The sequence below is a fragment of the Nomascus leucogenys genome, chromosome 18, assembly GCF_006542625.1.
Source record: "Nomascus leucogenys isolate Asia chromosome 18, Asia_NLE_v1, whole genome shotgun sequence".
Classification (NCBI taxonomy): Eukaryota; Metazoa; Chordata; class Mammalia; order Primates; family Hylobatidae; genus Nomascus; species Nomascus leucogenys.
Window position 1 is genome coordinate 18919413 of NC_044398.1, and position 22637 is coordinate 18942049.

The window sequence follows — 22637 nt, forward strand, 5'->3', positions numbered from 1 at the left end:
AGAAGCTCGGTATGCCTGTAATCCCAACACTTTGGGAGGCTGAGGCTGGAGGATCACTTGAGCCCAGGAGTTTGAGACCAGCCTGGGCAACACAGGAAGACCTCGTCACTACAAAAAATTAAAAAATTTGCCAGATGTGGTAGCACACACCTGTACTTTTAGCCACTTGGGAGATTGAGGCAGGAGGGTCACGTGAGCCCAGGAGTTTGAGGTTGCAGTGAGCTATCATCGAACCACTGTACTCCAGCCTGGGTGACAGAGCAAGATTCTGTCTTTTTTTTTTTTTTTTTTTGAGATGGAGTCTCGCTCTTTGCCCAGGCTGGAGTGCAGTGGCGTGATCTCGGCTCACTGCAACCTCTGCCTCTTGAGTTCAAGTAATTCTCCTGCCTCAGCCTCCCAAGTAGCTGGTATTATAGGTGCCCGCCACCATTCCCAGCTAATTTTTGTGAGACCGGGTTTCACCGTGTTGCCAGGCTGGTCTCTAACTCCTGACCTCAAGTGATCCGCCCACCTCAGCCTCCCAAAGTGCTGGGATTACAGGCATAAGCCACTATGCCGGGCCTCGCACCTTGGCATTATAACGTTCTTCCTGAAGTACTAACAAGAGCAGAGTGCCACAAAGCCAAATAGAGATGTTAGTCTACCCTTTCTTGCTTTTAGGCTCACAGTCTTGTATGTGAAATTGTTAATTTAAAATGTAAAGGCTGAGGCCAGGCAGAGTGGCTCACGCCTTTTTTTTTTTGAGATGGAGTCCCCATCTGTCGCCCAGGCTGGAGTGCAGTGGCGCAATCTCGGCTCACTGCAAGCTCCGCCTCCCGGGTTCACGCCATTCTCCTGCCTCAGCCTCTCCGAGTAGCTGGGACTACAGGCGCCCGCCACCACGCCCGGCTAATTTTTTGTATTTTTAGTAGAGACGGGGTTTCACCGTGGTCTCGATCTCCTGACCTCGTGATCCACCTGCCTCGGCCTCCCAAAGTGCTGGGATTACAAGCGTGAGCCACCATGCGCGGCAGCTCACGCCTTTAATCCCAGCACTTTGGGAGGCTGAGGTGGGTGGATTGCTTGACCTAGAAGTTTATGATCAGCCTGGGCCACATAGTGATATGCTGTCTCTGCAAAAACTAAAAAAAAATTAGCTGAGTGTGGTGGCGTGTGCTTGTGGTCCCAGCTACTTGGGGGGCTGAGGTGGGAGGATGGCTTGAGTCCGGGAGGTCAGTCGAGGAGGTCAAAGCAGGAGTGAGCAAGGATCCTGCCACTGCACGCCAGCCTAGGTAACCAAACGAGACGCTGTCTCAAAAATAAGTAAAATAAAATGTAAAAGCTGAGCGCAGTGACTTACACTTATAATCCCAGCACTTTGGGAGGCCGAGGTGGGAAGATTGCTTTATGCCAGGAGTTCAAGACCAACATGAGCAACAAAGCAAGAACCTGTCTTTGCAAAAACAAGAAAAAGTTACTAAGCATCAATAGTATTTCATTAAAAATAGTATTTATATGGAAACATAACACATATAGTGAAATTCCTTGTGCTTAGTTGTACCCCTATTTCAGTTAAGAGACTGATTTGACTGTTAATATTACCTATGACGTGTGAAAGCCATAACAGTGAAGTATGTACATAAAATAATATATTGATTAATTCCCCTCATCTAGACGGGTAAGCGTGGTAAGCAGCCCTCGGAATTGTTGAAGAGTTCTCTAAAGAATTACTTATCTATTTTGTTTGCCTTGGGCCTTGCTTCCTGTCTTAGTTGTTTTTACTTTATGTGAATCCTGGGAGCCCAAGTTGTGATGCTTTTAGTGTTTACATCCAGAATGTAAAATCATATTTTTATGGAAAGCATTGTTCCTTTTTGAGTTTAATGAATTCAGTTAAAAGCAAGAGTGTGTTTCTAGATGGGACTATCCTCATAGAAGTAGAATGAGGCAGAGGTTAGGTAGTTCTGCTCTTTTGGAAGATGTAAGAGGGGGTTGTAAGTGATTTATAAATATTAACGCCCTTAATCCTCATGAGATAGATACTGTTATTACCCTTATTTTATAGATGATTAAACAGAAACACAAGAGATCAAGTGACTTGCCCAAGGCAATAAATAATGGAATCTGGTTTTAATGTCCCTGTACTGAAAGGGGGTAATATACTTTTGTTATTTCCTTGAGAAAAAAATATTAGAATAAATATTAAAATCTCTTATTTGATTTTTATTAGTGGTCAGTTTAGAATACTGCTACTGTAGAAATAAATACATTTTTCCTATTTGTTTTGCTTATGCAGGTTTTTAAAAGAGCCGTTTTACCAGACAAAATTGCCAAAAGGGGTCGGGCACGGTGGCTCACACCTGTAATCCCAGCACTTAGAGGGGCCGAGGCAGGTGGATCATGAGATCAAGAGATTGAGACCATCCTGGCCAACATGGAGAAAGCTCGTCTCTACTAAAAATACAAAAATTAGCTGGGGGTGGTGGCACGTGTCTGTAATCCCAGCTACCCAGGAGGTTAAGGCAGGAGCATCGCTTGAACCTGGGAGGCAGAGGTTGCAATGAGCCGAGATCGCACCACTACACTCCGGCCTGGCAAAAGAGCAAGACTCCATCTCCAAAAAAAAAAAAAACTTAAAGTGCCTGTAGTTTCAGCACTTTGGGAGACTGAGGCAGGAGGATCACTGGAGGCTAGGAGTTCAAGACCAGCCTGGGCAACAGAGCAAGACCCCCATCTCTAAATAAATAAATAAGAATTAAAAAAAGAAAAAATACTTAAAGAATTATATATGTCTAAAAGCAAATTGGTGGATTTTTTACATATTTGCAATTTAACTGCAACAACAGTAAAATTTTGTCAAATGTGAACTTACAGGATATCTTTTATTTGTTTGACTCAGATTTTATGGTTAAGAAAATTATTTGTTGAGCCAGGTGCAGTGGCTCACGCCTATAATCCTAGCACTTTGGGAGGCCAAGGCAGGTGGATTGCTTGAGCCCAGGAGTTTAAGACCAGTCTGGGCAACATAGCGAAACCCTGTCTCTACAAAAAAATATAAAAATTAGCCAGGACTGGTGGTGCACACCTGTGGTTCCAGCTACTCGCGAGGCTGAGGTAGGAGGATTGCTTGAGGTGGGAGGATCGGGAGATGGAGGTTACAGTAAGCCGAGATTGTGCCACTCCACTCCAGCCTGGGTGACAGAGACCCTGTCTCAATAAATAAAAATTTAAAAAACGGAAAATTACTTCTTGAGTAACATAAAAATGAACTAGGAAAAAATGAAATGTATTTGGCTTGTAGAAGTTGATTTCTCCAGGTCCTCCAGAAGAGGGCACTTGGTGTTTACAGTTTAAAACTTTAAAGAGCTTTTGTTTTTCTTAATTGTAGGTTGGGAGTCCTCCTCTTGATCCTACTGAGTGTTTTCTTCCTGAAGAAGAGAAACTTACTGAACAAGAGAGATCAAAAAGGTGAGTAGGTGTAGAAATCAGCCCTTGCAAATATTTCCACATATCATAGATTAGTGATTGTTTAAAAAGGCACTTATAAAGGTTATAGAATGTGGATTCTGACATGAGTAAAACCTCCATTTACCACTTGTTATGTGACCTTGTTCAAACCTGAGACTCAGTTTCCTTATCTGTCAAATAGATACAATAAACAAATCCAACTCAGAGGGTTGGTGGGAGGATCAAAATAAATATATATGAAATTTACTTATAAAACGTAAACCATGGTCCGGACACGGTGGCTTACACCTGTTATCCCAGCACTTTGGGAGGCTGAGGCAGGTGGATCACAAGGTCAGGAGTTCGAGACTGGCCTGACTATTTTGGTGAAACCCCGTCTCTACCAAAAATACAAAAATTAGCCAGGCACGGTGGCAGGCGCCTGTAATCCCAGCTACTCGAGAGGCTGACCCAGGAGAATTGCTTGAACCCAGGAGGTGGAGGCAGTGAGCCAAGATCGCGCCACTGTACTCCAGCCTGGGCAACAGAGCGAGACTCCGTCTCAGAAAAAAAAAAGAAAAAAAAGTAAACCATTACACAAATATTGGTTTATTTTTTCTTTACAGATTTGAAAAGGTTTATACTCATAACCTATATTACCTAGCTCAAGTCTACCAGCATCTGGAAATGTTTGAGAAGGCTGCTCACTATTGCCATAGTACACTAAAACGCCAGCTCGAGCACAATGCCTACCATCCTATAGAGTGGGCTATCAATGCTGCTACCTTGTCACAGTTTTACATCAATAAGGTAAGCTTCTTGAAGTAGTTATCTAACAGAGTACCAATAGTGAGTATAAAAATAGAACCAGTAGTACCTTGAAAATACCATCTTTTAAAAACAGGTAGCTTGTATTTTATGATGTACAACTGAACCCGAAAATGCAGCCCAGTTTGCCCTTGTACTAAAATTTTGTAGCTTTTTGTTATATGAATTATTTTGAGTTTTAAAATACCAAGTTTTATCATTGTTTTACATGTTACCTAAGACCAATTCTTTTTTTAACATAGGCACGCTATCTCAACTCATTTTAGTGAGATATTACCTTAAATTGCAGATTTTACCTTGTAGATATAGCTTTATCTTTATGTAATGGTAATCTCATAACTCTGAGAATTTGACTGAGGAAGTTGACTGTTAAATGTGGGCTTTGATAAAAGCATGTGATGCATTTCAGTTATTTTTCAGAATTAACTCTGTAATAATTTTTTAATGTTGGAAATATGTCTGCTGAGTTCCAAAGTTCTAGGTCTTTATACCATACTTCTTTTGGATTGTTACACAGGGACAATGTTTTTGAGCTTCTTAGTTATTTATCAGAATTTCTCATAAAAATTTAAAAAAGCATTGCTCACATCATGTTGGTGTACTCTTAATTGACCCATTTATTCCTTTAATCCCTGAGAGTTTTTAATGCTAAAATAATTTTACACCACCTTTTCTAACCAGATTTTCCTATTAATCCTTAATAAGACATCTCGGCAGTATAAAGTACTTTTATTTATATTTCTGATTCGCAAGCCTCTGAAATTTTGGTAATTCTCTGCTTATCAGAGTTCCTTCTTTCATCTCTCTGGTAGCCTGCTGCCTTATCCTTGGGCCTTTATCCTTTTTGAGCATTTCATTAGCGTTGGTTCTGTAAATGCGCCCGATGATTAAAGTATTGTCCCACAGAATTTCATTCAGAAAAGCTATTAGCAGGAGAGAAAGGGCTGTGGTGACTGCAGCATCGCTCCTAGGACTTTGGTCTAAGATCAAGTGTGTAAGTAACGCTACTGCATATATCAGAGCATTCAGTTAACTAATTCTCATGAATCCATTTCATTGTCCTCATCCAAAGTGTTATCCAGTGCCTCTGCTTGTGACATCTTTTTTATAGCTGTTGGAGGCCCCTTATTCATTCTGTTTAGCAACTTTAAAATTATATATTCACTGTGACTTTAATTTATACTTAAAACTCCGTGGATATTGGCAGTACTAAGATATCTAGATAATTAAAGTGTGATTAAAATTTAAAGTTGTTAAGCATTACTTTTGTGGAGCATGCAGTAATTTTCATGAGACCTCCCACACCCTGCACTTCTATTTTTTTACCAAAATCTTTTTTAAGTTTTTGTTAAAACCAACTAAGTCATATTGCAAAAAGAGGGATTTGAACCATGTTTTTAAAAATGCAATTGTCATTTATATCATTGTCATCTTCATCTGATTCCAGTGATGAGGTTTTGCTACTTGGTGAATCCCTACCTGGCAGCTGCTAAAGTCCCACATTTACCAGCCACCTAGAGGGCATAAGAAACTCACTGTTCTAGCAGTGGTTGCTCAGAGGGAGCCAATCTGGACAAAGCTGAAATGACGATAATGGTTAAGGGATTGGATTATAGAGAGATAGTTAAAGTTTCATTATGTAAACTCTAACTTTCTTTTGGCTTTTAAGATTTAACACATTTTTATGTATAGATGTTGCTGGGCTAATACTACCCGTGTCCAGCTATTCTCAAGATGGCTTCTGAATTTGCCATAATGGAAAGATACATTTAATGCTGCAATTTTAAAGTTACAGCCAACCATTTAAAGCCTTTCGGGTATTACTAATATTTAGTAGACATTCTATTTAATGAGGGTGGCTTCCAACTAAAAGTTGGACTTTAACTTTGAACTTCTGCTGGGTGGTCCTTTGACTTACATGACAAATACAAAATGTTTCTATTAACAAGGAGGTCTTCTCTAATTGTTTGAGAAGTTTGCCATGCCCGGAATTGAATTATGAAGTCTTCAGGAGTGTTGGTAAAGCAGTTCCATAAAGTTCATCTGTAGAAGTCTGTTGACTTTAAAACTTGGTGGGAAGCCTTATTGTATGTAAAGTTTAAAGATTTTAGAACACAGGAATATCTTCTTACCTGAATTTATCCTATTTGCCTTTGTATAGTAGGATGTAAAAGGGCTGTCTAAACCTAATAAAAATTAAATCCTCAGGCTGGGCAAGGTGGCTTACATCTATAACCCCAGCACTCTGGGAGGCCAAGGTGGAAGCATTGCTTGAGGCCAGGAGTTGGAGACCTGTCTAGGCAACATAGAGAAACCCCAGAATTAGTTGGGCTTGGAGGCTAAAGGTGGGAGGATCCCTTAAGACCAGAAGGTTGAGGCTGCAGTGAACTATGATTGTGCCACTGCACTCCGGCCTTGGGCCAGAGTGAGACCCCTGTCTCGCAAAAAAAAAAAAAAAAAAAAAAAAATTCAGTCCTCTGACACAATGTAAATAGTCTAAGAATTTATTGTGCATGGGATTTTGGCTATTTAGACTGAACCTAAAGGACTTTTTGAGACAGTTTAAGTCTAGGATGACAGCCATTCCTGTATATCTGTTGATTATATAAGGAGAGCTAACTTTCAGTTGGCAGTTGTCTTTCAACCCGAGTGGATTATTATTAAGAGTTTGGGGGCATTAATATTTTAACCTTTGAGGTTACATTTTAACCAGATAATACGATAATATATCTTTTATACCTTCTGAATGATCTGCAGCTGTACAGGGCCTCCTTTGTAGTATTTTTATCTGATTTTATACCTTTTCCCATATTAAAAGAAATTATGCAAGTATCAGTTGCAAATAAAGCTGTGTGATAGTCGCATTCACTGTTGTTTATTTCCCTAATAGCTGTGCTTTATGGAGGCCAGGCACTGTTTATCAGCTGCTAATGTCATTTTTGGTCAAACTGGAAAGATCTCAGCCACAGAAGACAGTAAGTTTACCTTTGCATGTTTTTAAAAAAAGTTTGATTTTGAAATTATTTTAAACTTTTGTGAAGTTGCAAGAACAGAAGAGCTATCATATGCCCTTCTCCTAAATGCACCAATTTTTAGTATTTTCCTTGCTTGGAATCAAATTTTATTTTTCTCTCTGAACCATTGGAGAGAAGGTTACATAGATTAGGCTCCTTTACCCTTTCATACTTCAGTGCATATTTCCTAAGAAGAATATTTTCTTACATAATCATAGATCATTTATCAAATTCAAGAAATGTAACATTGGCCAGGCATGGTGGCCCACGCCTGTAATGCTAGATTTTGGGAGGCCAAGATGGGAGGGGCCAGGAGTTCGAGACAAGCCTGATCAACATAGTGAAACCCCATTTGTATGTTTTTAAAGAAATTAAAAAAAAAAAGTACTTTGATACAATTTTTTTTTTTTTGAGACAGAGTCTCGCTCTGTCGCCCAGGCTGGAGTGCAGTGGCGCAATCTCGGCTCACTGCAAGCTCCGCCTCCTGGGTTCACGCCATTCTCCTGCCTCAGCCTCTCCGAGTAGCTGGGACTACAGGCGCCCGCCATCATGCCCGGCTAATTTTTTTTTTTTTTTTGTATTTTTAGTAGAGACGGGGTTTCACCGTGGTCTCGATCTCCTGACCTCGTGATCCGCCCGCCTCGGCCTCCCAAAGTGCTGGGATTACAAGCGTGAGCCACTGCGCCCGGCCTGATACAATTCTTTTATCTACACTGCATATTTCTATTTCATCAGTTGTTGCCATAATATTCTTTCTAGGCATTTGTTTGCCAGTACTGGATTATACAGTTCAAGATTGCATAATGCATTCAGTTGTCACATCTCTGTAGGCATTTTTCATCTGGAATTGTTCCTCAGCCTTTCTTTCCCTTTCATCACTTAACATTTTTGAAGAATATAAGCCAGTTATTTCATAGAATTACTGCCAACTGGGGTTTGTGTGATGTTTCCTTATGCCATGATTCAGATGATATATTTTTGGTTGGAATACTACATGCGTAAGCGATGTAGCCAAATATCCATCTTTTTAAGTATAGTGTTTCCTTTAGTCTTAGAAAATCACAGTTAACATGTGTCTTTGAGTCATTTAACAGGTTTTGTAATAAGTTCTTCATTTTCTTTAAAAATAGTTTATTTTTAAAAATAGTTTGATTCTGTTACTCACTGTTGAACAGTTTCCAACCTTCTTACGATGTTTTAGATTTTGAAACATCATGTCTTCCTTACAAATGGACATTCTAATTGTGGATCTGAAAAATGCAGAGACTCTTAAGAGCTAAAGGAAAGTACATTATCAAAGTAAATAGTTGCTTTCTCCCCTAATATATTAACTACATTAATTATAGATTAGTTGAAGTCTAAGAGGCACTTGTCTCAAAAAATGAATAAAAACTAAATTGCTGAGATATTATTTAATAATTCACTTTATTTAAAGTAATATCATGAGATTTGTTTTTACTCTTCAAAATAGCTGAAAAAATGACAGTGTCCAGTGTTTTCAAAATGTTCTTATTGAGCATTCTCATATATTGTTGGTTGGCGTATTTGTTGAAAATAATTTGGCTGTATGTTGTGAATTATTTAAAATTGTGTAAACTCTTTTACTCGGTAAATTCCACTTCTAGGAACCTGCCCTAAGGAAGAAATCCAAAATCCAGACAGATTTTTGCACAAATGTATTCATGTTTCGAGTTTAAAAAAATGTGTGTGTGTGTATAAACTTTACAAACCTTTGTGTTGACGGCTGACTTTCAATAGATTGCAGCAAGAAAGCTGCTCTGCTATGTATGACACTCTGACCCAGAAGCAGGTCATTTGAATAGTTTAGCACCAGGTTCTCCACAACCATCTGTTGTGTGACATAGAGGTTTTTGTGATAGTAAAGAATTGAAAACAACAAATTCCAGGTTAGAATTAGAAGAATGGTTAAATAATAGAATATCTATTTAATTGTATATAATGGTGTACTTAAAAATGAAGCTAAGAGTTGATAATGATATGAGTAAAGTGTTTGTGGTATGAGAAAGAAATATGCAAAAATAATAGTGAGTGCTTCTGGGTAGTAGGATTTAGGGTGGATCTTTCTTCCCTTTTCCCCGAGCCCCCTGCTTCAGTAAAGATCTGTTACTTTTATAGTCAGGAAAAAGTGATATAAAAAAAATTACAGTACCCAATGAAAATTACAGTTGTGACCCTTAACTTAGACAAATCACATGTATATTTTAGCTCCTGAAGCTGAAGGAGAAGTGCCAGAGCTTTATCATCAAAGAAAGGGGGAAATAGCAAGGTGCTGGATCAAATACTGTTTGACTCTCATGCAGAATGCCCAACTCTCCATGCAGGTAATGCAGTCAGAAGTTGCCTTTTTCTTTCTTAAATGAGGAAATTGTAAGTAAAAACTCATAGTGGGGATTGTGCTCATTGGGGTCACATTGTGTTTAATATGAAAGGTGTGTAGAATGTTTTCGTAACTATTTCTTTCTTGGTTTTAAATCGTACTCTTTGAATTGCTTGAATCCGGGAGGCAGAGGCTGCGTGAGCCGAGATTGGACCACTGCACTCCAGCCTGGGCAACAGAGCGAGACTCCATCTCTAAATAAAGAAATAAATAAAATAAATCTTACTCATCATTCAAGGCCTATCTTAAATACTACCTCTTCCTTGAAGACTTTTCTTTGGTTAGAATATAAGCTTCTTGAGAGCTGGGAACTATATCATATTCTGTTTTTTGTTTTTTTTTTTAAAGACAGGCTCTTGCTCTGTTGCCCAGGCTGGAGTGTGGTGGCATGATCATGGGTCACTGCAACCTTGGTCTCCCTGGCTCACTCAGTCCTCTCACCTCATACTTGGAGTACAGGCGTGTGCCACCATGTCCAGTTAATTTTTAAATTATTTTGTAGAGACTGGCTCTCACTATGTTGCCAAGGCTGGTCTTGAACTCCTGGGCTCAAGTGATCCTCCCGCCTTGGCCTCCCAAAGTGCTGGGATTACAGGTGTGAGCCACTGTGCCTGGCCTAACTAATCTTTTATTTTTATTTTTATTTATTTATTTTTTTTGAGACAGAGTTTTGCTCTGTCGCCCGTGCTGGAGTGCGGTGGTGTGATCGCAGCTGCAACCTCTGCTTCCCGGGTTCAAAGGATTCTCCTGCCTCAGCCCCCCGAGTAGCTGGGATTACAGGTGCCTGCCACCATGTCTGGCTAAGTTTTGTCTTTAGTATAGATGGGGTTTCACCATGTTGGCCAAGCTGGTCTCGAACTCCTGACCTCCAGTGATCCACCCATCTCGGCCTCCCAAAGTGCTGGGATTACAGGTGTGAGCAACCACACCTGGCCAAGCCCTTACTAATCTTTATATACTTCTCAGTGTTATCTTACACACAGCATGGACTTGATAAACTCTAAAAGGGTAGACTTTTAAGAAATAGCTCATGTAATAGTTCAAAAATAGAAGCAGAACTGATGGCAGTGAAGTGCGTGGACTCGAAATACACTAGGCAGGTATGAACTCCAGCTCTGCCGCTTCGTAGCTATGTCTTTGTGGCAATTTACTTAATATATTTTTGCCTCTATTTCCTCACAAGTAAGTTGGAGATAATAGTACTTAATACTGTTGTTATGAGAGTTAAATCAGTATATATTAAGGCCTCAGAAATGTGCCTGAGACATACTAAGTCCTTAATAAATGTTAACTACCATCATCATTATTAATTTATGCCCAATCCTAGTTTCTAACCACTAGGGAGGATAATAAAATTAATCATTTAGATGTAATATACTAAGTGTAGATACATAGGAAGCTTTCCTGGGGGAGTCATTGTGCTTTTGTTTTTTTATATGTGTGTATTAAGGTATGATAATTTTATTTTTATTTTTTTTTACATGGGACTCTGCTTGATAAAAGTATAATAATCTTTAGTGGTTGTATTAGTCCGTTCTCACACTGCTATAAAGAACTACTTGAGGCCAGGTGCAGTGCCTCATGCCTATAATCCCAGCACTTTGGGAGGCCAATGTGGGAGGATCACTTGAGCCCATGAGTTTGAGACCAGCCTGGACAACATGTTGAAACCCTGTCTCTACCAAAAATACAAAAAATTAGCCAGGCATGGTGGTGTGCACCTGTAGTCCCAGCTACTGGGGAGGCTGAGGCAGGAGAATCGCTTGAGCCCAGGAGGCAGAGGTTGCAGTGAGCCAAGACTGCACCACTGCACTCCAGCCTGGGTAACAGAGTGAGACCCTGTCTCAAAAAAAAAAGAACTACCTGAGACTGGGTAATTTATGAAGAAAAGAGGTTAATTGACCCACAGCTCCTCAGGCTTAACAGGAAGCATGACTGGGAGGCCTCAGGAAACTTAGAATCATGGCGGAAGGCGAAAGAGAAGCAAGAATGTCTTACCATGGCAAGCAGGAGAGAGAGAGAGGGCAAAGGGGGAAATGCCACACACTTCAAAACCATCAGATCTCATGAGAGAGCTCACTCACTACCACAAGAACAGCAAGGAGGAAATCTGCCCCCAGTGATCCAGTCACCTCCCACCAGGTCCCTCCTCCAATTTGATGTGAGATTTGGCCAGGAACACAAATCCAAACCATATCAGTGGTAAATAATATAGAACCTTGTGAAACTACTAAACGAAAGAAAATCAAACAAACAAACCTCAACACATCAGAAGCATAGGTCTTGAAAAGATGAAGATAATTTTAGAGGTTAGAGGGTAAAGAGGAGGCATATTAAGGAAAGACAAGAAGTAGGGAGAAGAACTATGGGGCTTTATGTCTAGAGAATTTGGAGCCAGGAAGAGCTGTCAAGTTTATTCTGGCCAGGCAAAGAAAGCTGGAAAAGGAGGGTTGCAGGGACTATTGGAGCAAAACAGTAGGCTAATTTAAGAAAGCATCCTAGAGAGAACATGTAAGTAAACAAGCAGCCCCAGAAGGAAGGAAGTATACAAGATTTAGAGACTTATGATCTACATTCGAAGTAATTGTGTCAAGCAAAACACACTGTGATTTGACCCTTACCTTTCATTTTGTTGATGTTTCTAGTCTGGGAACTTAGAACTTCATCACTTGGTTAGTTTAAACTCACATATTTGCCATGCTACTAAATTACTCAGATTTTCCTTAAACCGGTTTTGTTTTTTGAGATGGGGTTTCTGTCACCCGGGCTGCAGTGCAGTGGCATGATCTCCACTCACTGCATCCTCCACCTCCCTGGCTCAAGCAATCCTCCTACATCAGCCTGCCAAGTAACTGGGACAACAGGTGTGTGCCACTGTGCCCGGCTAATTCTTTGTATTTTTGTTAGAGACGATGTTTTACCATGTTGCCCAGGCTGGTCTTGAACTCTTGAGTTCAAGCGATCCACCCACGTCGGCCTCCCAAAGTGCTGGGATTACAGGTGTGAGCCACTGTGCTCACCCCTGACTTTCTTTTTTAACCTTAACTTCATCCTTTATCATCTGTATATTTATCTGAAAGACCTTCTTCAGTTCAAGCTTTAAGACATACACAAATTTATTCAATTAAGTATTTATTTATGCCAACCCTGTGCTAGTCATTGGCCAAGGATACTATGATGAACAAAAATGAACCTAGCCTTTGACTTCATGTAAAAGTACAGTTTTGCTAAGTTCCACAAAGGAGAGACACATGATATGAGAAGGCACAATAGGAGGAAATAACAAGCAAGCTCCAGGGATGAGTAAGTAGGAGTTACCTAGACTGAAGAAAAGAAGGCGCACCATGTCAAGGAGCTGAAGCAGCATGTTTAGAAGTTCTGTGGCGTAAGGGAGGATGATATCAGAAGGGGTGGAGCAAAGGCTGTGAGGTTGGAGCTGAGGGAGAGGGAGTGTGATATAAGCTAAAGTTAGAGTTAGAAAGGGGCTGGAGCAACAAGGCTTTGAAGCATTGTTGTCTTCATCTTCTGAGCATTTGGAAACCTTGAAGGGTTTGTGGAAAGATCACTGGTGAGACAGTGTCAAGTGAAAAGAAGAAAAGTCCTTGGGATCCATTATTTATTTTTATTGGCCAAGAAGAGCTTACCCTATTTCTTAACCACCTTAGTTATTCTTTCTTTTTTGATTTGCTCCCCGACCCCCAAGAGGTAGAGGAGATAAAACTTTAACTAGGAAGGTAGATTTAACTCTTTGTTCACTTTGATGTCTTTAAGAGACCTAGAGCATTTCTCTCTGATATATTTCACTAAATAACTAATAGCATAAACATGGTAGCATTAATCTTAATGGCATCCTTGTGAAACATTTTTATGATGTAGATTACAGTCTTTTTGTTTGTTTCTTGAGATGGAGTCTTGCACTGTCACCCAGGCTGGAGTGCAGTGGCGCAATCTCCACTCACTGCAACCTCCGCCTCCTGGGTTCAAGCAATTCTCCTGCCTCAGCCTCCCAAGTAGCTGGGATTACAGGTGCCTGCCACCACGCCTGGCTAATTTTTTGTGTTTTTAGTAAAGACAGGGTTTCACTATGTTGGCCAGGCTGGTCTTGAACTCCTGACCTCGTGATCCGCCTGCCTGGGCCTCCCAAAGTGCTGGGAGTAATGTATCACATGTATATAATGTTTCACAATTCTCAAAGTACTTTTACATGTAGCATTTATCTTATTGGAAGGAGTAACTGTAAATGAATTTCAGTTACTCAGAATAAATGATATGTAAGCAGCTTGTCTATTTAAATACTTTTTTTTTCACATTTCTTGAGTTTTTAGTATAATTGGAAGAAAGAAAACAGTTTTCAAAGGTGTTATGATACCCTTCTAAACCAGCCTGGAAAGTAAGAGACTTCTCTTTTCTAAAAAACTCTGAAGTTTGCTTTAATATTATTTAATAGCAGGAGGTGAGTGTCCTACTTAACCATAATTTATTTTTTTTCCTTCAGGACAACATAGGAGAGCTTGATCTTGATAAACAGTCTGAACTTAGAGCTTTAAGGAAAAAAGAACTAGATGAGGAGGAAAGCATTCGGAAAAAAGCTGTGCAGTTTGGAACCGGTGAACTGTGTGATGCCATCTCTGCAGTAGAAGAGAAAGTGAGCTACTTGAGACCTTTAGATTTTGAAGAAGCCAGAGAACTTTTCTTATTGGGTCAGCACTATGTCTTTGAGGCAAAAGAGTTCTTTCAGATTGATGGTTATGTCACTGACCATATTGAAATTGTTCAAGACCACAGTGCTCTGTTTAAGGTGCTTGCATTCTTTGAAACTGACATGGAGAGACGGTGCAAGATGCATAAACGCAGAATAGCCATGCTAGAGCCCCTAACTGTAGACCTGAATCCACAGTATTATCTGTTGGTCAACAGACAGATCCAGTTTGAAATTGCACATGCTTACTATGATATGATGGATTTGAAGGTTGCCATTGCTGACAGGCTAAGGGATCCTGATTCACACATTGTAAAAAAAATAAATAATCTTAATAAGTCAGCATTGAAGTACTATCAGCTCTTCCTAGACTCCCTGAGAGACCCAAATAAAGTATTCCCTGAGCATATAGGGGAAGATGTTCTTCGCCCTGCCATGTTAGCTAAGTTTCGAGTTGCCCGTCTCTATGGCAAAATCATTACTGCAGATCCCAAGAAAGAGCTGGAAAATTTGGCAACATCATTGGAACATTACAAATTTATTGTTGATTACTGTGAAAAGCATCCTGAGGCTGCCCAGGAAATAGAAGTTGAGCTAGAACTTAGTAAAGAGATGGTTAGTCTTCTCCCAACAAAAATGGAGAGATTCAGAACCAAGATGGCCCTGACTTAATCCTTGTTTTTAAAGAAAGGAAATGTGCAATATTGAAGTGATCTTTTTCCCTAGTCAAACAGGCCCAATTCCATTGTGATATTTACCTTTATAGCCAGGTGAGTACAGTTTGAACTTGAGATACAGTCAACTGAGTGTTTGCTAGGATCCTGAGGAACATAAAGTTAATTAAAAACTTACACCTAATTATGTAAATTGCCTTGTTAAAGACATGTGATTTGTATTTTAGATGCTTGTTTCCTATTAAAATATAGACATTTCTACCCTCAGTTTCTAAATGTAGATTATTTGTTGGCTAGTACTTGATAGATTCCTTGTAAGAAAAAATGCTGGGTAATGTACCTGGTAGACAAGCCTGTTAATATATTAAGATTGAAAAAGTAACTTCTATAGTTACTCCTTCTAAAATATTTGATTTCCTAAATTCCCCCCACCCAAAATATTTCCCTTTTGAAAATACTAAAAACTAAGTTATGTTACTATAAAGTGTAAAATGGTTTGTCTTAATTATAGGAGAAAAAGGCCTTGTTGGAAATAAAATAAACTGACTTATTTCACTAATGAAAACTTCCATTTCCTCTTTTGTTTTATTGTGAGCATTGGTTTTTTTGATACCTCAAAGATATTAGCTTATTTGCACAGTTAGAAAACATTAAAATATCATTCATGGGCCAGGCGCCATGTCTCACGCCTGTAATCCCAGCACTTTGGGAGGCCAAGGCAGGCGGATCACAAGGTCAGGAGATCGAGACCATCCTGGCTAACGTGGTGAAACCCCATCTCTACTAAAAATACAAAAAATTAGCTGAGCGTGGCCGCGTGTGCCTGTAGTCCCAGCTACTTGGGAGGCTGAGGCAGGAGAATGGCGTGAACCTGGGAGGCGGAGCTTGCAGTGAGCCCAGATTGCACCACTGCACTCCAGCCTGGGTGACAGAGCGAGACTCCATCTCAAAAAAAAAATACCATTCATGGCTGAGTGTGGTGGCTCATGCCTGTAATCCCAGCACTTTGGGAGGCTGAGGTAGGAGGATCACTTGAGGCCAGGAGTTCGAGACCAGCCTGGGCAACATAGTGAGACCCCATCTCTACAAAACATACAAAAATTAGCTGGGGCATGGTGCCACCTGTCTGTAATCCCAGCTACTTGGGAGGCTAAGGTGGGAGGATTGCTTGAGCCCAGGAGGCCAAGGCTGTAGTGAACCGTAATTGCCACTACACTCCAGCCTGGGTGACAGTGAGACCCTGTCTCAAAATAAAATAAAATATTCACTTAGTAAATATTTATTGAGCTACTACTGTGTCCCAGGAAACCTTACTGACTGATTTCTCATCAGAGGATCCTGGCATGTTTATAAACTTTTAAGCACTGTTGAGAAAGGATATATATGTCATAATTAAACCTTGTTAATATGTGTTAGTCATGTTAGGAAATGCAGGAATGGAGTTCCTATCCGGTGTATTGTCAAGATCAGTCGTAACATTTAATATAGAGAATAGCTCTGTGCTTTAGCTTGCCTGTTACTTTGCTTCTCAAAGCTTAGGTCTGCGTCAACACTAAGATCCTGTAACATTTATGTAAAAAAACACACACATATGAAAATCACCTTGCTTTCCCTTTGAGATCAATTTTCCAGGAAGAAAAATCTTTGAGTATAACAGTCAGAAATGTGTAATTCACTCAATATTTAACTGATATTTATTCAAGTCTTTACTAAGGTCAGTCCCTGCTCTCACTTTTCTAATCATTGTTCTCACAGAGTGAATAAACAACTAAGATAATTTCAGGCCATAAATGCTGTTAAGAAAGGAAAACTGAAATGGTAAACTTTTTTTTTTTTTTGAGACGGAGTCTCACTCTGTCGCCCAGGCTGGAGTGCAGTGGCGTGATCTCAGCTCACTACAACTTCTGCCTCCCGGATTCAAGCGATTCTCTTGCCTCAGCCCCCCGAGTAGCTGGGATTACAGGCGCACAACACCACACCTGGCTGATTTTTTGTATCTTTAGTAGAGGCGGGGTTTCACCATGTTGGCCAGGCTGGTCTTGAACTTCTGACCTCAAGTGATCCGCCTGCCTCGGCTTCCCAAAGTGCTGGGATTACAGGTGTGAGCCACCATGCCCAGCCTGAAATGGTAAACTTTCAATGGAAGGGGTGCTGTCTTAGCTGTGTTGATCTGGAAAGGTCTTTGAGAAGGTGGGAGGTGACACTGAGCTGAGAATGAAATGGGGGAAGAAAGCAGCCAAGTCATGTTTAGGTAGGGTGTTCCCGGGAAGCCAGGCTGGAACAAGCTCAGGAAGGAGTTTGGCATGAGAAAGACCAGTGTGGCTGGAGCAGATAAGGGTGAGGAGTGGGGGCAGCAGTGGGGAGTACAGATGGAGAGGGCTTTGTAGATCAGGGTAAGGAGTTTGGATTTTATTCGATGTGCAGTGGGAAACTTCATGGAATTTTAAAAAGGGAAGCAGCATGATCTGATTGGAATTTTTTATTTATTTTATTTTATTTTTTTTGAGACAGAGTCTCGCTCTGTGGCCCAGGCTGGAGTGCAGTGGTGCAATCTCGGCTCACTGCAAGCTCCGCCTCCCGGGTTCACGCCATTCTCCTGCCTCAGCCTCCCGAGTGGCTGGGACTACAGGTGCCCGCCACCACGCCAGGCTAATTTTTTCCATGTTAGCCAGGATAGTCTTGATCTCCTGACCTTGTGATCCACCCACCTCGGCCTCCCAAAGTGCTGGGATTATAGGCGTGAGCCACCGTGCCCAGCCAATCTGATTGGAATTTTTAAGAAACTACTCTGGCTCTTAGGGCAAGGAAGGGGGAAGGGACAGCCAAGAACCAGAGGAAGAAGAGAGACAAGTGAGATTCTGTTAAGATTAATCCAAGTGAGAGATGAAAGTGGTTTGGAATAGGATGAGGGAGTAGGGATGGAGAAAAGTGGATAAATTCTGGTTGTGTTTGAACATGCTAGAGGGTAAAGTGTAGAGCATGAGGGGAAAAGAAGAACCATGTTAAGTAGAGGAAGTATGGAGGCAAAGCATGTTTTTATGGGGGATATGTGGATTTAGAATTAAGAATTTTGTTTAGGTCATGTTGAGTTTAGGATGTTAAGCTTGAGATGAAATGATTGCTATTTAATAATATCTGCTCATCAGACTTTAAAAGGAAAGCAAGGAGGATCAAGAGGAGGCAAAGAAGGGAGGGAAGTTTCTTGAGGATAGTGATATATAGCACTTCAGCTCTCTTGAGAACTGATTCTAAGACAAATCCCCCTGTGAAAAGCCTTCCTTCATATAGCCATTTTCCTCTCAACCTTAATCAACTTCGTAACTTCATTTATATATCCATTCATTTATTTAAGAAGTACTTAGCTCTTTTTTTCCCCACAAGTATATCCAATGTGTATCTTTATTTGTAATGGAAGATAAAAAATACTGGGGAGTAAAAAACAGGTCTGTGCCGGACACGGTGGCTCATGCCCGTAATCTCAGCACTTTGGGAGGCTGAGGTGGGTGGATCACCAGAGGTCAGGAATTTGAGACCAACCTGGCCAACATGGTGAAACCTCGCCTGTACTAAAAATACAAAAAAAAATTGGCCAGGCCTGGTGGTAGGCACCTGTAGTCCCAGCTACTCAGGAGGCTGAGGCAGGAGAATCGCTTGAACCAGGGAGGCGGAGGTTGCAGTGAGCTGAGATTGCATCAGTGCACTCCAGCCTGGTGACAGAGCAAGACCCTGTCTCAAAACAAAACAACAATGACAACAACAACAACAAAAAACAGGTCTTATATTAAGGGGGATAAAGATAGCTATATCAATACAATGGAATATTATATACATTTGTACATATTACGGCATACAAGTACAAGTAATTATAAAATGTAAAAGCATGGAAAATGCATGGCTAAATGTCAAGAAAGGATAGCAACATATTAATTTATAGATATACATTTAACATCTAATCTCAACAATTAAAAATGTATATTTAGCAGGGGGTGGTCATGTGCATCTGTAGTCACAGCTACTCGGGAAGCTGAGGTGGGAGGATCACCTGAGCCTGGGAGGTTGAAGCTGCAGTGAGCCGGCCGGGCAGGGTGTCTCACGCCTGTAATCCCAGCACTTTGGGAGGCCGAGGCGGGCAGATGTCAGGAGATCAAGACCATCCTGGCCAACATGGTGAAACCTCGTCTCTACTAAAAATACAAAAATTAGCTGGGTGTGGTGGCGTGCGCTTATAATCCCAGCTACTTGGGAGGCTGAGGCAGGAAAATCACTTGAACCCAGGAGGCAAAGGTTGCAGTGAGCCAAGATCACGCCACTGCACTCCAGCCTGGGCAACAGAGCGAGTCTCCATCTCAAAAAAAAAAAAAAGTTGCAGCGAGCCACAATTGCACCACTGCACTCTAGCCTGGGTGATAAAGTGAGACCCTGTCTCTCAATAAATAAATATTTTAAAATATAGAAATGTAAGTCCGGGTGTGGTGGCTCAAACCTGTAATCCCAGCACTTTGGGAGACTGAGTCAGGTGGATCATCTGAGGTCAGGAGTTTGAGCCCAGTCTGGCCAACATGGTGAAACCCTGTCTCTACTAAAAGTACAAAAATTAGTCAGGCATGGCTGGGCGCCATGGCTCATGCCTATAATCCCAGCACTTTGGGAGGCCGAGGCGGGCGGATCACGAGGGCAGGAGATCAAGACCATCCTGGCTAATACGGTGAAACCCCATCTCTACTAAAAATACAAAAAATTAGCCGGGCATGGTGGCAGGCGCCTGTACCCTCCCGAGTAGCTCTTCCAGCCTTCTTTCCTGGGCGTGGAATCCTGTGGCATCCACAAAACTACCTTCAAATCCATCGTGAAGTGTGATGACATCCACAAAGACCTGTATGCAAACACAGTACTATCCGGCAGCACCACCACTCAGGGCTTACCTATAGAGACCAGGTGAATAAAAGTGCACACCTTAAGAAAAAAAAAAGATAAAATTCAAGTATAACAGGCATGGTCTTAAAACCAGTCTTTATCCCAATAGCCATCAACATACTCTGCTGTTTGTCATTTGTTCTCTGTAGTGACTTGTTACATTTTAAGACTGTGTTTTTAGTTATCAGAAGAAAATCTCATTGGTTGCTTTGCAGTCCTGCCCTCTGTTCACATAGCCTGTGCCACAAACACTGCTTTCCCTGAGCCTGGCTTCCCAGAGACAGCTGTCTTCCAAGACCTCAAGGCCCCTTGGCACTTAAAATTATTGAGGACACCAAAGATCTTTTGTTTATGTATGTTATATATTTCTATATTTACCCCATTTGAAATTTAAGTGGATACATTTTAATAATTTATCTTAAAATGACAATAATAAACCCACTGCATTTAAAGATAACTTTTTTTTTTTTTTTTTTTTTTTTTTTTTTTGAGATGGAATCTCTCTCTGTCGCCCAGGCTGGAGTGTAGTGGCACAATCTTGACTCACTGCAACCTCTGCCTCCCGAGTTTAAGTGATTCTCCTGCCTCAGCCTCTGGAGTAGCTGGAATTACAGGCATCTGCCAACACGCCCAGCTAATTTTTGTATTTTGACTAGAGACGGTGGTTTCACTGTGTTGGCCAGGCTAATCTTGAACCACTGACCTCAGGTGATCTGCCTGCCTGGGCCTTCCAAAGTGCTGGGGTTATAGGCGTGAACCTGTAATCACCTTACAATGTGTTTATATAGGCTGACATTACTGAGTGCTAACTAATCTATTCCAGGCACTCTGCTAAGCAGTTTATATACATTATCTCAAGTAATTGTCTCAAAACTCCATGACATGGATACTATTACCCTCCGACAGAATGTGAAACTTTGGCTTAGGGAGAGCTTCAATGACTTGCCCAAAGTCAGATAGCTAGTGAATGGCAGAGCTGTTTGAACCAATGTCAACATAAATATCTTTTATAAAGTTAACAAGAAGTTGGTTCTATCAATTTTAGTTTGAATGGACTGTAAGAAGGCACAACTACACCTCAAGTAAAATTGCTGACAAGCCACTAAGCCAGACAGAAGCAACAAAGGAAATCAACCTCAAATCACACAATGTCCAAATCAGAATTATAGCTGTATCTATACAGATAGAGATTTTTAAAAAATTATCCATTTTGTTTCTAAGTAGTTGTAGCAATGTTTCTTCTTTTTAATTAAGAAAAAAATACTGGCCAGGTGCAGTGGCTCACACCTGTAATCCCAGCACTTTGGGGGGCCAAGGTGGGTGGATCACTGAGTCCAGGAGTTTGAGACCAGCCTGGCTAACATGGCAAGACCCTGTCTTTACTAAAAATACAAAAATTAACCAGGCATGGTGGCACACACCTGTAATCCCAGTCACTCAGGAGGCTGGGGCACGAGAATCGCTTGAACCCGGGAGGTGGAGGTTGGAGTGAGCCAAGATTGCACCACTGTACTCCAGCCTGGGCGACAGAGTGAGATGCTATCTCAAAAAAAAAAATATATATATATATATTTATATAAAAAAGAAAGGGAAAAATATATATTTATATATAAATATATTTATATAATATATTATATGTATATGTATTTTTCCTCTTCTTTTTTATAGAGATGGGGGTCTCACCATGTTGCCCAGACTGGTCTCAAGCTCTTGGGCTCAAGCAGTCCTCCCACCTCAGCCTCCCAAAATGCTGGGATTACAGGCGTGAGCCTATAACTGAACTTGAGGCATGAGTCTGTTTCTAAGCTTGCCATAGACACCTTCAGTCCATGTCTGCTTTTTGATTACCATAGTCGCTAATCATGGGTTATAAAAATATAGAATTCAAATATGTTAGGGCAATAATAAATTATATATAGACGCACTGATGTTGCAGTACATAAATGAGCCTTTCAGTCATTTTGCACTCTAGATAGATGTAATCTTTTTTAAAAAATTAATTGCTTTCATCTTGAGCCTGGGATGTCAAGGCTGCAGTGAGCCATGATTGCATTACTGCACTGCAGCCTGGGTGACAGAGAGAGACCCTGGGTCATAAACATAAATAAATAAATAAATATTTTTAAAAAGATTCCAAGGCTGAGCATGGTGGCTCACACCTATAATCCCAGCACTTTGGGAGGCTGAGGCAGGAGGATTGCTTGAGACCAGGAGTTTGAGACCAACTGGGCAACATAGGGAGACTCCTGTCTCTACAAATAAAAATTAAGAAAAATTTATTGGAGGCTGCAATGTCTATTACTATTTTTAAATTATTTTTTATTATTAGGGTTTGAAAAAAATCTAGGATGGGAAAACAAAATTCAAGAATGCAACCAAGAACTATGTGTCAAGGAGAACTCCCAGAGAAAGTATAGCTTTCGTTAAGCCTCGCCCATATAACTCATAATGCAACCAGAGTCTTTTTTTTTTTTGAGATGGAGTCTCACTGTGTTGCCCAGGCTGGAGTGCAGTGGCGTAATCTTGGCTCACTGCAACCTCTGCCTCCCACGTTCAAACGATTCTCCTGCCTCAGCCTCCCGAGTAGCTGGGATTACAGGTGCCCGTGACCATGGCTGGCTAATTTTTGTAATTTTGGTACAGACAGGGATTTCACTGTGTTGGCCAGGCTAGTTGAGAACTCC

The 22637-nt window shown here is 40.9% G+C and overlaps 1 protein-coding gene across 1 annotated transcript in view; it reads left to right on the forward strand.

The window, feature by feature from the left end:
* KIFBP (kinesin family binding protein) overlaps positions 1 to 15604 on the forward strand; it is a 29606-nt gene extending 14002 nt beyond the window's left edge. Inside the window, exons 3-7 of the mRNA XM_003258194.3 lie at positions 3368 to 3447; positions 4053 to 4236; positions 7145 to 7229; positions 9495 to 9610; positions 14162 to 15604. Of these exons, the coding sequence (XP_003258242.2) occupies positions 3368 to 3447; positions 4053 to 4236; positions 7145 to 7229; positions 9495 to 9610; positions 14162 to 15037 (1341 nt within the window). The 3' untranslated portion in view covers positions 15038 to 15604. The remainder of the gene's footprint in view (positions 1 to 3367; positions 3448 to 4052; positions 4237 to 7144; positions 7230 to 9494; positions 9611 to 14161) is intronic.
* The last annotated feature ends 7033 nt before the right edge of the window (positions 15605 to 22637 follow it).